We start from the raw sequence: 14,405 nt of genomic DNA, 5'->3' as shown, positions 1-14,405 counted from the left end.
CAATAAAATACAAAGAAAATTGAATACTATTATTGGCTATATCTCAATATTCCTGACATCCAACTCATTTTGCTTGATCACATCACATATATCTCAAAACAAGCTCTGCTGACATTACAGCCCATTTGTATTGGATGGTCATATACTATACCAAACACTTGATTTGCTATCATATCAGCAGTGTTCTTCATGTCTCCCACACACTTAATTAGCATGTTTGACATCAAACTGCTAACGCTTGATTGAACTCAAGCCAACTTGGTTGCAGGTCACTATGATTAGGCTATTCCACATGAAATCCATACACCCCCTATGGAAGACATGACCTTAATCTCCCACACAGGGAATGTGAATTTTAAATGGGGTTACCTGCATGAGTGACTCCATTTGAAATCTATACCCCCTGTGTTGGAAATCTTCCATAGGGGGTGTATGGATATCGACTTGAATAGCCCAAGCATGAGAAACCCAGTGGTAGTGACTGCTCAGTATGATACATCCATAGTATTCCATTTTTCACCCTGATGTGGCAGTGACGTCAACGCGTTGATGCAGATGTTTCAGTCGCGCATCTGTGCGGCATCTTTAAAACGTGTGCTTGTGTACACATGAACGCTAGCGATTTGAGGCTGCACTCAATGAAATTTGCACTGACGTCACTCCTAGATCAGAGTGAAAAATGGTATAGTTATATGTGCCTACAACCACATAGATGAATATACAAGCCAACTGCTAATGGAAGAGCACAATGGAATATAGTCTGTTCCTTTGATATTTGGCAATAATCAATGACCCCAATCATCTGTCATTGTCACACATTCAACGCAGGTTCTTCCTTCCTTCACACTACCTGCGCCCTAATAGATTTTTAGTCCAGCTGCCTGCTAGAGACACCTTTTCTTTGGATTGAGCCTGTTCCTTGGCAAGTCTGTCTTGTTCCTCCTGTTTATGACATTATTAGAAGACAAAGAAAGGAAAAGCAATGAATTTAAGGTAAATAGAAGATGGGTCAAAATTGGGAAATCATCAATGCAATGTAGTGAGGAAGTCGGTAGTGAAAAGATATCAATAACATGTTGTAGCGGGTACAAAATGTAGTGCGAATAGGATTCCAAGATCGGTCTTCGTGGATTATAGTCCCATTCCAAAATCATATTTCAGTTAAAAAGGGATAGGTCTATTACACGGGTCTGTATGCTATGTTACTGATAAGTGTAGAGTCATGTGACTTGGGATCAACTTCTTGGTGACATGCTGCTTTTTTGTGATTTGTTGTTGATTTTCTTAATTTGTTTGGTGAAATGAATAAAAATTATAAACATTGAAATATAAAAAAACCAAAAAACTTCTTGGTGGTGACATGACTTGATTCATGGGAATTGTACCAACCACACCCACCTGAAAAGGTGATTCCTGGATGAAACGCATGGAATGAGCACATAAACAACTCTATTTGCAACTCCTTCTCCCTCTGTGAATGATTCAGTTTCAATCTTTCTCAGGTTGAATCTCTCTCAGAGGGTGTATGAAGCTGTCTGTGCTCATTCCATTTGTAACTCATACTCCCCTCTGTAGAAGATATTTCTAAAATCTTGGACAATGGGATTGTGAATGGAAAATAGCCCATTACATTTACCTGTAGTCTTGCTTGGTTAATTTTAAATGCTTCTATTGGATCATCTTGCTGACTGTAAAAGTCCAAAACACTTCTGACATCATCCACACCACTCGTGGCTATAGCTGTTAAGTACCAACAAAATACACATAAGATAAATTAATGTTTTGCATGATGGCCATAGGCTTCAACATGAACAGTCCACATTTAGAGATTTTCTCAAAATATCAAGAGCTACTTCAAGAACCACTGAACCAATACAGGGTTTGTTTGTACTCATTTAATTGCATTTTTCAAGCTGATTTCAAATAATTATGGTCATTCTAAGACACATCATTTAACAAAAAGAAATTGACAATATTAAACCCCAGTGAACAACATTCCAGACAGGCTAGTACTAAGAGCACTGAAATAAAAGGCTCAAACTTGTTTTGATGGTTATAGCTTTTAATACAAGAAGAACACAACTTTGTTACAGTCTATAGATATATCTACCTCGAGTCACCGGCACTAGCTTTGAAGTTCAGCGTGTTCTGCATTAGCTTAGCATTACTTGGTGCGTCTTCATACTTTTACGCGAGCGATCAACGTGCTGCATATGTACACGCAAGAAACCACGCTAAGCCAACGCAGCACAAAATGAACTTCAAAGTTAGTGTCGGTCACTCGAGGTGGATAATATATACTATAGCTGCAATTTATTACATCACTCGTGAACAAAATCAAAATTGTTCCAAATTTTAATGACTGAATGTTTTCATCAGGTGTAATGTTTTTCATTCTGTTCAAAGCGTTAATCTTTTGTGTGTTTATATCTGAGTGAGCACAAAGCAATATCCTGTCTTCATCATTACCATCCCATTTCTTCAACACAACCCAATATTGTGGCTATATGGCTTTAACCCAAACCGTAACCCTACATATTATCTAAGCACTTACTTCTAAGGAAAGCTGCCAAATCAAACAATATCCTGTCTTCATCATTACCATCCCATTTCTTCAACGCAACTCCATTTTGCGGCTGTAACTCAAAGGATTTTTTATTGCAGTCTACGATGATCACTTTTGAAAGGTCTCTATTTAGACGTGAGAGATCCTAGAAAAATAAATGAGAAAAGTTAGGTATGAACACCCCCAATGAGATATTGAAGCAAGGCACAGGCACAGAGGTTTTCTCAAAATATGTGACTAGCTACTTCACACATACCATAGAAATTTGTCTACAAGCGTGCATGCCTCTAAATGAGGGGTTTTGATGACACAGATGAAATGCAGATGCCGTCCACAAAAACATTACAATAGATTGGTCTTACAATAATACATGTTTGTACAGCCACCTGTATCAGTTATGCAGTTGCTCAAACTTCAAATGTTTTTGTAGAGGGCGTCTGCCTTTCATTACTTTTGTCAAAAAAAACCCCTGCATTTATGCTTGTAGAAGGAATTCTATGGCAGATCAAATAGCATAAATAGATCACTTCAGTCAAAATAGCTCATTCTATTTTCACAGTTAAAAAAGCCCAGCTTTGTGGACCCTGAAAATTTATGAATTATGATTTATTATTCATGCAATTGCACCAGCTGAGCTGTTACATACATATGATCACTGCAGAAAAATGTAACAAATAAAAAGAACTAACACAGAGAGCATTCTGAATCCCGATCTGTTGAAAAATAAAGCAAAGACTTGGCGATCGAAAGAGCATGACAATTTGCAATTTTACTTTCCGGGTCATTAGTGTCAATCTCTCCATGATGCACACATTTGTACTTTTACCTGGGTGGGTAACACAGCAAAATAGGTAAAGCACCATTGAGGCCTATAATTGACCTGCCCTATTTTGATGCATTACGTAGGTAACAAAACATCCTTGACTATGCAATCCTATCTTAATTTGAAATCTTGTATCAAAACGAACATTCTGACACCTCTTTTGTCAAAATCTGAGCACTTCGATGTTTTTGACCCCCATAGAGCCAAAAATGTGACTTTTAATCTTTTTGGTAATAACTCAAGAATGCTACGTCCTACATATAGATAGGTCAAACTATATATATAGTATGGGTTTTTTTTCAACACAATTTCAGCCAGTTTGAAATTTGACCCTGTGTAAAGTTTGATGACCTTTTCCCAACAAAAGCTACTCTGGTTCAATTGCTATCATGGATTTTTGTGTACCCCATGATGTCTCTGGTAGCTGTGCAGTTTTGCCCCCACCCCCAACTGGTACCCCTTCCCCATCAGAGGGGGTTGGGCTATAGCTTGAAATTGACAATTGTCCTAGTGACTAGTTTTGGAACAAAAACACATAACAGGGCTGTGATGGTTAATATACATACTATGGGCTATTCCATTTGAAAACCATGCCTCCCCCCTTGTGGAAGGCTATTCCATTTGAAAATCATGCAACCCCCACCCCCATGGAAGATTTGGAATTCCAACAGTTAACCATTTTCATCAATACAAAGTGGAAAAGTTGTGAAAGATTTTGGAATTCTAACAAAATTTTAGGTAAGATTGTGCAAAATTTATCTAGATAATTTTCAACTGGAATTAAACAAAAAATAAACACAAAATTCCAGGAGGGAGGGATGTGGATTATAAATTCTAACATTATAACATTCTAATGGTGTTTTTTTTCTGAGACCTCAAATTTGTTTTCCATCTCACCTTGACATGATGTCCATCCTTGTACTTTGTGGCATCCCTGAACAACCTGTACATTATGAAGCCTTGAGGATCCAGATTATCTAGCAGAGGGTAGGCAGTCTGTAAAAGAGACAGTCAACAAATTAGGTATTATCCCTGAATAACCTGTACATTATGAAGCCTTGAGGATCCAGATTATCTAGCAGAGGGTAGGCAGTCTGTAAAAGAGACAGTCAACAAATTAGGTATTATCCCTGAATAACCTGTACATTATGAAGCCTTGAGGATCCAGATTATCTAGCAGAGGGTAGGCAGTCTGTAAAAGAGACAGTCAACAAATTAGGTATTATATCATACCTGAATTACCTGTATATTATGAAGCTTTGAGGAACCAAATTATCTAGCAGAGGGTAGGCAGTCTGTAAAAGAGACAGTCAACAAATTAGGTATTATCCCTGAATAACCTGTACATTATGAAGCCTTGAGGATCCAGATTATCTAGCAGAGGGTAGGCAGTCTGTAAAAGAGACAGTCAACAAATTAGGTATTATATCATACCTGAATTACCTGTATATTATGAAGCTTTGAGGAACCAGATTATCTAGCAGAGGGTAGGCAGTCTGTAAAAGAGACAGTCAACAAATTAGGTATTATATCATACCTGAATTACCTGTATATTATGAAGCTTTGAGGAACCAGATTATCTAGCAGAGGGTAGGCAGTCTGTAAAAGAGACAGTCAACACATTAGGTATTATATCATACCAGAATTACCTGTATATTATGAAGCTTTGAGGAACCAGATTATCTAGTCGAGGGTGGCCAGAAGTGGACTGTATACCTGACTTAGATAATTGCCCATTATCTTAGTCATATATACGATCCACTTCTGGACATTAACAGTCCTGTACAATGATTTTATATAGTCGATAATATATTATCGAGTAGAGCTCATGGAGGCAGCGATTAGCAGACCACCCATTGTCAGATGGCTGGATGATTTTCAGCTGCACGCACAAACGAATAGGAGAATTTTGAAAATGAATCTTGACTTTTTGATAAACCGCTTATGGCAAAAATTCTGAGGACGGGGGGATTCTGAATTTCACATACAATGCACAAAACAATATTTGTAAAATCTTTGTCGAGAGATTTAAAAAGTTATCGAGAGAATTTTCTGTAATATTGTTTTAAATTAGCACAAAATACAATTTTCTAAGCAGAACAATGGCCACAGTTCCTATCTTGCCATTGAAAACTACAGGAAGACCACCCGCAGAGCTTCAAGCCACATGCCAGACAACCTGGCGCCAACTGCAAATGGCTGCGCCCATGTTGTAAGTCGATAATATATTATCGACTTTATAAAATCATTGTACAGGACTGATTAATGTACCTTCTGTTGGTGTACAGAAGTTGGATAGAAAAACATCACTCTGAAGATGGCCATCGCCTAAGATGGTCAAAACTATCAGGTCAGTAAAAAAATTGGTTTTGACAAGATGAAATGTATATTTTGAGTTTCTTCAAACCTAATGAACCTCTTCAAGAGTATACTTGATATGAGTCCTCAATAAAATGAAACCATGACCTACCTTCTCTGAGCTGTCCTAGATGTGCCTGTCAGCAGTCACTAAATATTTCACGATCAGAGGTAAGGGGCAGTCTAAGGACCTTTGGTGATCAGAGGCTTTGTGCATGGTTTCTGCCCTCAGACTAGACTGGATTTATATCAAGTCTGATTGAGAATACATCATCACAATCTCATTACCCGATGAGAACTTAAAAACACACACACACACATTTTAAACTATGTACATAGAACACTGATGTCACAAACCCAAAGAATGGCAAGTGAATTTTTTCTGTAAAAGAAACCAGTCCTTGTCTTTTGAGGCGAGTGAGAGTGATCACTCGCCATCACTCGCCTAAAATGAAGCTGAGGAGAGCTTTTAATCACTTGCCTACATTTGGTGTAATAATAATACAAGTGATTAAAATCACTCACCTACAGCTCACCTGGCAAGTTTTGAGGAGAGTGATTTGTCACTCGCCAGCAATTTTCAAAAGACAAGGCCTGAGAAACCAACTTATGATATAAATTTTTAAAAATTCTGGAGAGTTCTGGAGATTTAAGTGAAAAAATGCCCCCCTTGCCCCCCCCCCCCTGATACTATCACTGACTACTTACAAATCCTTGTTCTGCTGTGTAGATTACCACTTCAAACAGAGGTGGACCAACTTGCTGTAGGAAGTAGTCAACTCCTGGTCTCTTCTTGAACCTCCATCCATTAGCATACTGCAATGATTGCACAAAGAAATATGGATTCACTTTTCAAATCAAATGTATATCTTCTTTGTGAACTGAAACCTTTAACATGTTGCACTTGATGAGTGCCAGAAGGTCCTATCTGCACATTAGAATATGATCGTTGTTGGGTCAACTGGCTCACTCTTTCTTTGTTACGAGCCACTGATCGGAATAAGCACAACACAAAGCCTATGGCATATCATAATTCGGAACATGTGTATTAGCCCAGGCTTGAACCAGTAACCAATGGTTGGTTAAAAGCTGCCCATATGTAGTCATTTGGATAATTTCTGCATTCTATATTACACACAAACTAAAAATATGGTACCTGACAGCTATTGCAGACAGGCCCGTAACCCCCCCCCCCCAAAAAAATAACAAAGGCCCAAAACATCCCATTTGTGAGTGTAGGGAGCGAACAAATAGTCTAGGTTTTTATGCCTTTTTGATCCAAAAATGTCCAAATCTGCTCCCCGGTCCAAAAAGTTCAAAATAAATCCTGGCTAAGGGCCTGATTGCAGATAAAGCATTCTTTCCCTAAACCTTCATGTATTTTTTAACATAACATATTATGCAGGGGATAAAGTAGACATCTGGAGGGCAAGAAAACCTTGTCTGCAATTGCTGCCAGGTGTCATACGTTTACACAGGTAAAATATAGAATGCAGAAATTATCCAAAAGTCTATGGGGAAGCTACTGCAGATAAGGCCTTCTGGTCCTATACCCTTGAATTGTAAATATTTCCAACTCCAATTCCAATATAAGTCCAACTCAGACATCACATTCATCAATATGAATTCATTAATTAACAAAATTTCATAGGTCTGTTTAACCACTGGCAAAATGAAGTGGTGTAAACCATGGGGCAAGTGAACTCTTCAAAACTTGTGTCCGCTATGAAGCAGCAATCTTTACCTGTTTACCTGTCGTCTGTACTTGATCTGCACATCAAATGCTGATGCTAAATTATATGAGGCCCAGCAACTGTACACCTTTCCTTGTGCACATAGGCAGATGTTTTATCTTTGTGTACAAAGATGTTTTATCTTTGTGTACTCTTTTGAGTCTTCGTACATGATTATGTACAGCTTCCCACACTGAATTTAACACACTTGATGTTAACTAATTTTTTTATGTTTACAAGAGGTCAGTCAACTAACAAGTTTATAAAAAAAGTTTACCATGAACCCCTGAATAATTGAATTATACTCACAGTCCATTCGGGATGCACAAGTACATTGGTCATTTCTAGAACTAGCGTGTAAGGAGGCTGGAAGTATGGCTCGGACAATGGGTCTGGAAGAAGTTTCTCTGCTGATGGTTCCTCTATCATCTATTTGAAAAAGTTCAATAGAAATTTCCTAGTTATATTTTTATTTTAACTTTGGACCATTTTGATTTTAACATTGGCTTAAGTTTTTTTTGGCTAGCAACATACATTACATGTAGCTTGTGACACCAACATGTCATCTTCATTCAGTGTTGTTTACACCTGACCATCCGTCAGCAGATCATAGATGGCAGGCAGGTCGTATCTGACATCCCTTCATTTTTGGAACAGGATGATCAGAGAAGCCAGAGAAGCTGTGAAGGTGTCGTAAGCTATGTTACTGCTGAACAAAAATTCTTAAAAGCAGGCTTTGAGTTTTGAGGAGTGCGATCACACTCCTCTGTACCCCTTAAATGATCATAAGGAGTGCGATTTCTCACACTCCTTTTATCTTTAAGCTTATATATATATATCTCATTTAAGCATAATCACACTCCTCATTCACAAAATAACAATCCTCACAAGTTTGAGGAGTGCTACTTATCACACTCATCAATTTTTTTAAAACTCAAAGCCTGTAAAAGGTAAAAGCAAAAACTAAGCATGAAACATGTACGAATACGTATATGTACCAGACCTAGAAATTTGTGACAGTGCACTTGATTTGCACATGAACTATTTTTGATTTTCTGTATCACGAAACAATGATGGCTTTTAGTTTATGTGAATCCACATGGATTGATTCCAGTTTACATTTATTTTTACACAAATCGCTTAAGGGGGTACTACACCCCTGCCTAATTTTGTGCCTATTTTTGCATTTTTCTCAAAATTTTTAGTGTATTGGTGACAAGTAAGATATGTATATTATAGGGGCAAGGACTACATGTACAACTACTGCACTGGAAATTTTATTTCAGCACAGACAACAGTTGTGGAGTTACAGTCAAAAATGACGGAAAACCAATATTTGATCAATAAATCAATAACTACTTCCCTTGAGTTGCTGAATATTCAGTGCAGTAGTTGTAGTCCTTGCCCCTATAATATACACATCTTACTTGTCACCAATGTGCTATAATTTTTGAGAAAAATGCAAAAATAGGCACAAAATTGGCCAGGGGTGTAGTACCCCCTTAAAAAATATGAGTCAAAATTCTAGGATCTAAAAACTCATTTATTTCCTTTAGAAGTACCTACCGCTTTGTAACCTCTGAGTTCTTTGAATGTCCTTGCTAGGTATGCCCACAGTACAAATGAATTGTCATACTCATCAGGAATCTGTAAGATAAACAATTTGTATCTTGAGATATCTCCAAACAGCGTTCGAAATAGGGCCGGTCAGCCGGCCAATGGCCAGTAACTTTTTGGCCTGGCCGGTATCTTTTCTGACTAGCATCTAGTTGCCAGCCCGGCTGGCCGGTAACTTTTTAAGGTCAAGCCCGGCTGGCCTGTAACTTTAAGTTTTTGAGGCATATTTCGAACACTGTCTCCAAATATTTATTTGGTCACTTTTGCTGACCAAAGTGACTACAGTGAACTAATTAAAAATTGAAAAATTGATAATTGCAATTTTACACCTGGCTTGGCATGGATGGAGGATGGTCACATCATGACATAGTTTTAATTACACATGAAAAACCAATAAAAAATTTGATCAGAGCTGTTAGCTGTGTAAACTGTAAACTACTTGTAATAGACCTGATTAAGGGGGTACTACACCCCTCGATAAATTTGTGTCTATTTTTCCATTTCTCTCAAAACTAAGAACACAGTGGTAACAAAAGTTATATATTATAGGGGCAAGGAATCCAATTACTACACGGAATTTCAGTGACCCAAGATAAGCGGTTCGTTATTTATGATAAGAAAAGGGGTACCGCTAGAATGTACCTCATCGAACCGCTTGTCTTTAGTCACTGAAATTTCAATGTAGTAATTGGATTCCTTGCCCCAATAATATACATAACTTTTGTTACCAATGTGTTATTATTTTTTGAGAAAAATGCAAAAATAGTCACGAATTTACCACAGGGGTGTAGTACCCCCTTAATTTGTTCAATTTGAATACTATGAATTTTATGCCATGACTGATAAAAAGTAACTTACTGGTTTGCCTTCTTCATCTAGAATTGGTGAACCTATACAAATATAAAATTGTGACATCAAAACCTTACTTTTATTTCATTATTATTATTTTTTATTATACAATTTTGTTTTTTTAAACATGTTCATTTTACAAAATTGATCTTCCACATAGCTGTGTTAAAATAACTTACAGTAAAATAATTATGTAATAGGCCTAATTCATACACGATATATCATGAACCACTTTAAGCAGAGATGCCAATGGGTTATGAAAAAAAAAAATCTGAAATTTGCGAACGTGAGGGGAACGGCGACCAAGTCTCGCACCCACGCAGTCCGGGGTCCAGGGGCCCGCTTAGGGCCCCTGGTGGGGTCCAGGGGCAAAGCCCGGGTGGGGGTTGAGGGGGCGAAGCCCCCCAAAGCCAGAGGGTTTCTACACATTTTACACTGCAGGAGACACCATTTCTGAGGGTAAAATTACATTCAAATGGATTAAAAAATAAGGTTATTTTGAGAAAACAAGCCTAGATAGCAGTATTGAAGACTATCAATTATACATGTAATATTCTTCAAGGCTTGTTTTCTCAAAATTATACCATAAAATATGCAAATTAGGTACCTAAGCCCAGGCAATTTTAGCAGAATTAGCACCCCAAAAGGCCATTTTTAACATAAAACCAGTTTTAGACTTTTTTGAAAAAAATGCTTCCTTCATCCCAAAAAAGTGGTTTTAAATGTTCAGTTTCCTATACTTTTGTACATGAGAGACCATTTTCCAAAGTATTTTTTGGCCTAATAACATGGCCTACATGGCTGAAATGGATATATATAATGCGTAATATAAAAACGATGATTCATCAAATGTTTGACCCCCCCCCTATTTTTTTTTTTAATTTTCAAAAAAATATTTTTTGGCCAAAAAAAGCAAGTTATATGTTTAAATTACTTGTTATTTAATGTTGGAAACCATAGCTACTTCAAAACAAAAAAAAATTGCCAATTTTATTTACAAAGTTGGATAAAGTTGTACATTTTAATTACTTTTACTTCTACTGAACAGCTAGCAATGTATATTAATTCAATGTGTTCCTGACTGTTCAATAGAAGCAAAAGTAATCAAAATGTACAACTTTATCCAACTTTGTAAAATAAAATTGGCAATTTTTTTTTTTGAAATAGCAGTATTTCTATGGTTTCCAACCTTGAATAACAAGTAATTTAGGGTCTATAACTTGCTTTTTTGGCCCAAAATATTTTTTTTGAAAATTAAAAAAAATTTTTTTTTTTTTTTTTTTTTTATTTATTTATTTTTTTTTTTGAAAATCTGATTTTTTTTTTGGAAAAATACAAAAAAATCGGAATTCGATTTAAATCGGAAGATTGGCATCTCTGTTTAAGGGTAGACGAGGTATTGTTGGTCGAAGCAACCTAAAAATCTATTTTCATATTAAATCTACATGTACATGTAGATCAATATATTATTGAAAATTAACACCTTGATGTTTTGCAAAAGTTCATTCTACAAATTGTATACATTTTGTACTCTGCATACTTGCTTAATTTATTGTTGTTAATTTATGTACGTTTTACAAAAGTGTTGTTGTTTCAGCCCTCTTCACAACGTAACTCAAGAACCGCAGCACCTATAAAAGTATCTGTGATATTTTAATTCTTCTACACGCTCGCTATGAATTGAGCAGTGCAGTTTTTGCCAAAGCTCACTACCATTCGTAAGATGCTGTGAACTACCAAATCACAACATTTTATAATAATTAATAACCTTAACAGGGGAAGATTACAAAATGACATCATATAAAAATAAGATATAAACAACAATGTTATTTTATTTCCATTTTTATTTACAGTGGTGCAGTGTACATGATAAAGTCTTGCTGGCAGGACTACATAAAAAGATGCAATGAAGTGAAAATTAAAATATTCAATCAGTATAAAGCTCCGACTCATGCACACAACAGCGTACTCCCAGTAGAGGCTGTCAATACTAAACGTTTAAATGCCTAGAAGCGATTTAAATGGCTGAACGTGTGAAACGTACATCTATATAAATAAAAGGAAGTCACTAAATCTTGTCCAGAAGCAGGCTCCGAGATGCTTTCACTTTCAGCTCTGATTTATTCGTACATTGATTGGGTACATATTGCCATTAAACCATCTGACGTTCATTTTTGCAAAACTATTCAATCACTATGGAAATAACAAAAAAATGGTCGGTTGCTAGGCCGTTGAGGTCAATAACCTTATGGGTCAGGTCATGACAGCAAACGCGTCAAATGCAAGCGATGTCCAACACGCGCGGTACGTGCGTGTCACGCACCTGCGCGTACACGGCACCATGGTTTCACGCGCATTGCGGCGCATGGTAAGGACGTACTTAATGTTGGCTTACCGCGAGTAGGCCTACGCTTTTGTGACTGACTGCTTCTCTGAGACAGTGGCGGATCCAGGAATTTGGGAAAGGGGGGGAACACTCGAATTTTTTGTCGTGCGCCGTGCAGCCGGTTGTGTCCCCTCAGAATTGGAAACTTGGTCAAAGTAAAGGCCTTGAAGCCATTTCGGGGGATCATTGGGTGTAAGCTGATGAAAGGGGGGGGTCATTGAGTGACAGATTTGCAAACAAATCCACTCATTTCAGAGGGAATGTTAAAATGTAGCCAACAGAGTCGTTCAACTGTTCAGTATAGCCCGAAAAGGTTAAATGTTAGGGGGTGGGTGAGCCCACGTTGGAACTTGAAAGTCCACATTTTGGAGATTCTGCGGCCCCCGCAAAGAAATTCTGGCTATAATGTAGGCCTAGCTATTAACAACACGGGCTCGCTTAAAATGTTTGCTGCAACTTTTAAACATGTTGCTTACATGTGTTTTTTACCATTATAACCCGAAATAGAAACGTTTTCTAGCAACCTCTTCTAACATTAATGTTTTATGTTTGTTGGGATAAAGTTAAAATCAACCATTTTGTCACGAGCTGTTTCAAAAGAAATCTGAGGGATTGAGTGAGTAACAACATTATCACAGGTCTGGATATTCACTTAAAGTTTAGCTTCTTTAGTATGACAGGAGCTAACATATGATTATCAAGCTAATCTACACCAAAAGACACCATGATTATCATCACCGTTTACCATCTTACTATAAATAGGGGAATGTTGTATCTATCTATCTATCTATCTATGTGTATAAAGGCTCCGTCAGTTTCAATCCAAATGTCACCAAATTCATACGGGAGATCGAGGAATATACCGAGACGGTAATGCGAAAATTTGGTTAAAAACGGTCAAGAATTGGCTGCAAAAACAGTGAATAATGGGTAAAAACGGGTTTTTGTTATGAAAATCAGTTACCAGCCTACGCGTCATTGCAGCTGGCGGCAGCGTCGGCGTCAAGCGTGCGTAATCGCGAGACATTACGCCAATGCGCCAGAACGGTGCAGAGCCACACGATTTGTGAGCAGAGACCAGTGGCCATGATATAATACGGAAAGAAGGAAAAATAATAAAGGACAAAAAGGTACATGGACGGGTCACGGGATGAAGCGGTACTATAAAGAAAAATTAAATTAAAATGAAGACAAAAAGGTACGAGTAATTAGACCAACGGGTTAAAGTAACTAAATGAAACGTGAACGAAACAAAGAAGGAAAGAAACTATTCAGGAAATGTAAGAAAAAACGGCTACAATAATGAGAACAGAATTAAATAAAAAACATGGAAACGGGAAATCACAAGCAGCAAATAAAAAAAAGATGCTAAAAGGGAAAATGTAAGAAAGAACAGATTTAGAAAATAATGGGAACTGGGTTAAATAAATAAATAACACGGAAACGGAAAATCACAAGCTAAGCAGAGGAAACTAAAAAAGAAAATGTTAGAAGAGACAGATTTAGATAAATAAAAATGTACCTTTTCAATGATTCTACCTGTTCAGTAATTTTTCCTGTTATAGTGAACGCCCCATTTACTCATCTAGCGGGGACCAGCGCGCCTGGTATCCCGCTTAGTTGTAAATATTTTTAATTCGCCAAAAACGAACTAGATTATTTTTTCTTATGATGATACATACCCATTTCGTAGATAGATAATACTGTGGAGCCAACCATCAATGCACCTGTAATACCCATAGCCCACCTTTGAATACGCTTAATCTTCTCTTTTCTCTTCTTTTTGCGTGCTTTTTCATCATCTGACTTTTCCTTATCTTTCTGTTCCTGCTCGGCCTGTTGCAACAGTTCACCAAACGGTAGTGTTGACTTTGGTTTTTGAGATTGTTCTTCAATTTTCCACACACAAGAAGTTGAAATTCTACAAATATGTGGTATTTTATATGACGAGAAATTAGCTAGCTGCTTACAGAACACAATCTGAGGCTTGTAAGCTAAGCAATTATACTTTGAAGTTAAAATTCGGCCGGCGTTACGGAAAATACATGTGCCACTGAGCGCTGCCATCTTGGA

The 14,405-nt window shown here is 37.3% G+C and overlaps 1 protein-coding gene across 1 annotated transcript; it reads right to left on the bottom strand.

Moving 5' to 3' along the window:
- Positions 1 to 201: 201 nt before the first annotated feature.
- LOC140144561 (mitochondrial import inner membrane translocase subunit TIM50-like) lies at positions 202 to 14,405 on the bottom strand. The gene is made up of 9 exons (XM_072166378.1): positions 14,015 to 14,405; positions 9,956 to 9,987; positions 9,047 to 9,127; positions 7,790 to 7,909; positions 6,456 to 6,563; positions 4,287 to 4,385; positions 2,555 to 2,711; positions 1,637 to 1,740; positions 202 to 942 (listed from the first exon to the last, which is right to left on the bottom strand). The coding sequence occupies exons 1-9, from the start codon at positions 14,397 to 14,399 to the stop codon at positions 847 to 849; spliced, it is 1,182 nt and encodes a 393-aa protein (XP_072022479.1). The 5' UTR covers positions 14,400 to 14,405; the 3' UTR covers positions 202 to 846.

Source organism: Amphiura filiformis, unplaced genomic scaffold, assembly GCF_039555335.1.
Source record: "Amphiura filiformis unplaced genomic scaffold, Afil_fr2py scaffold_63, whole genome shotgun sequence".
Lineage (NCBI taxonomy): Eukaryota > Metazoa > Echinodermata > Ophiuroidea > Amphilepidida > Amphiuridae > Amphiura > Amphiura filiformis.
This window is presented reverse-complemented; position numbering and strand designations above follow the sequence as displayed.

Excerpts from the sequence above, each read along its gene's own strand:
- LOC140144561 (XM_072166378.1), bottom strand. The coding sequence starts at position 14,399 with ATGGCAGCGCTCAGTGGCACATGTATTTTCCGTAACGCCGGCCGAATT. Across the intron at positions 9,988-14,014 it reads ATTATCTATCTACGAAATGG|GTTCACCAATTCTAGATGAA; the intron begins GTATGTATCATC and ends ATATTTGTATAG. Across the intron at positions 7,910-9,046 it reads AACTCAGAGGTTACAAAGCG|ATGATAGAGGAACCATCAGC; the intron begins GTAGGTACTTCT and ends TTTTTCAAATAG.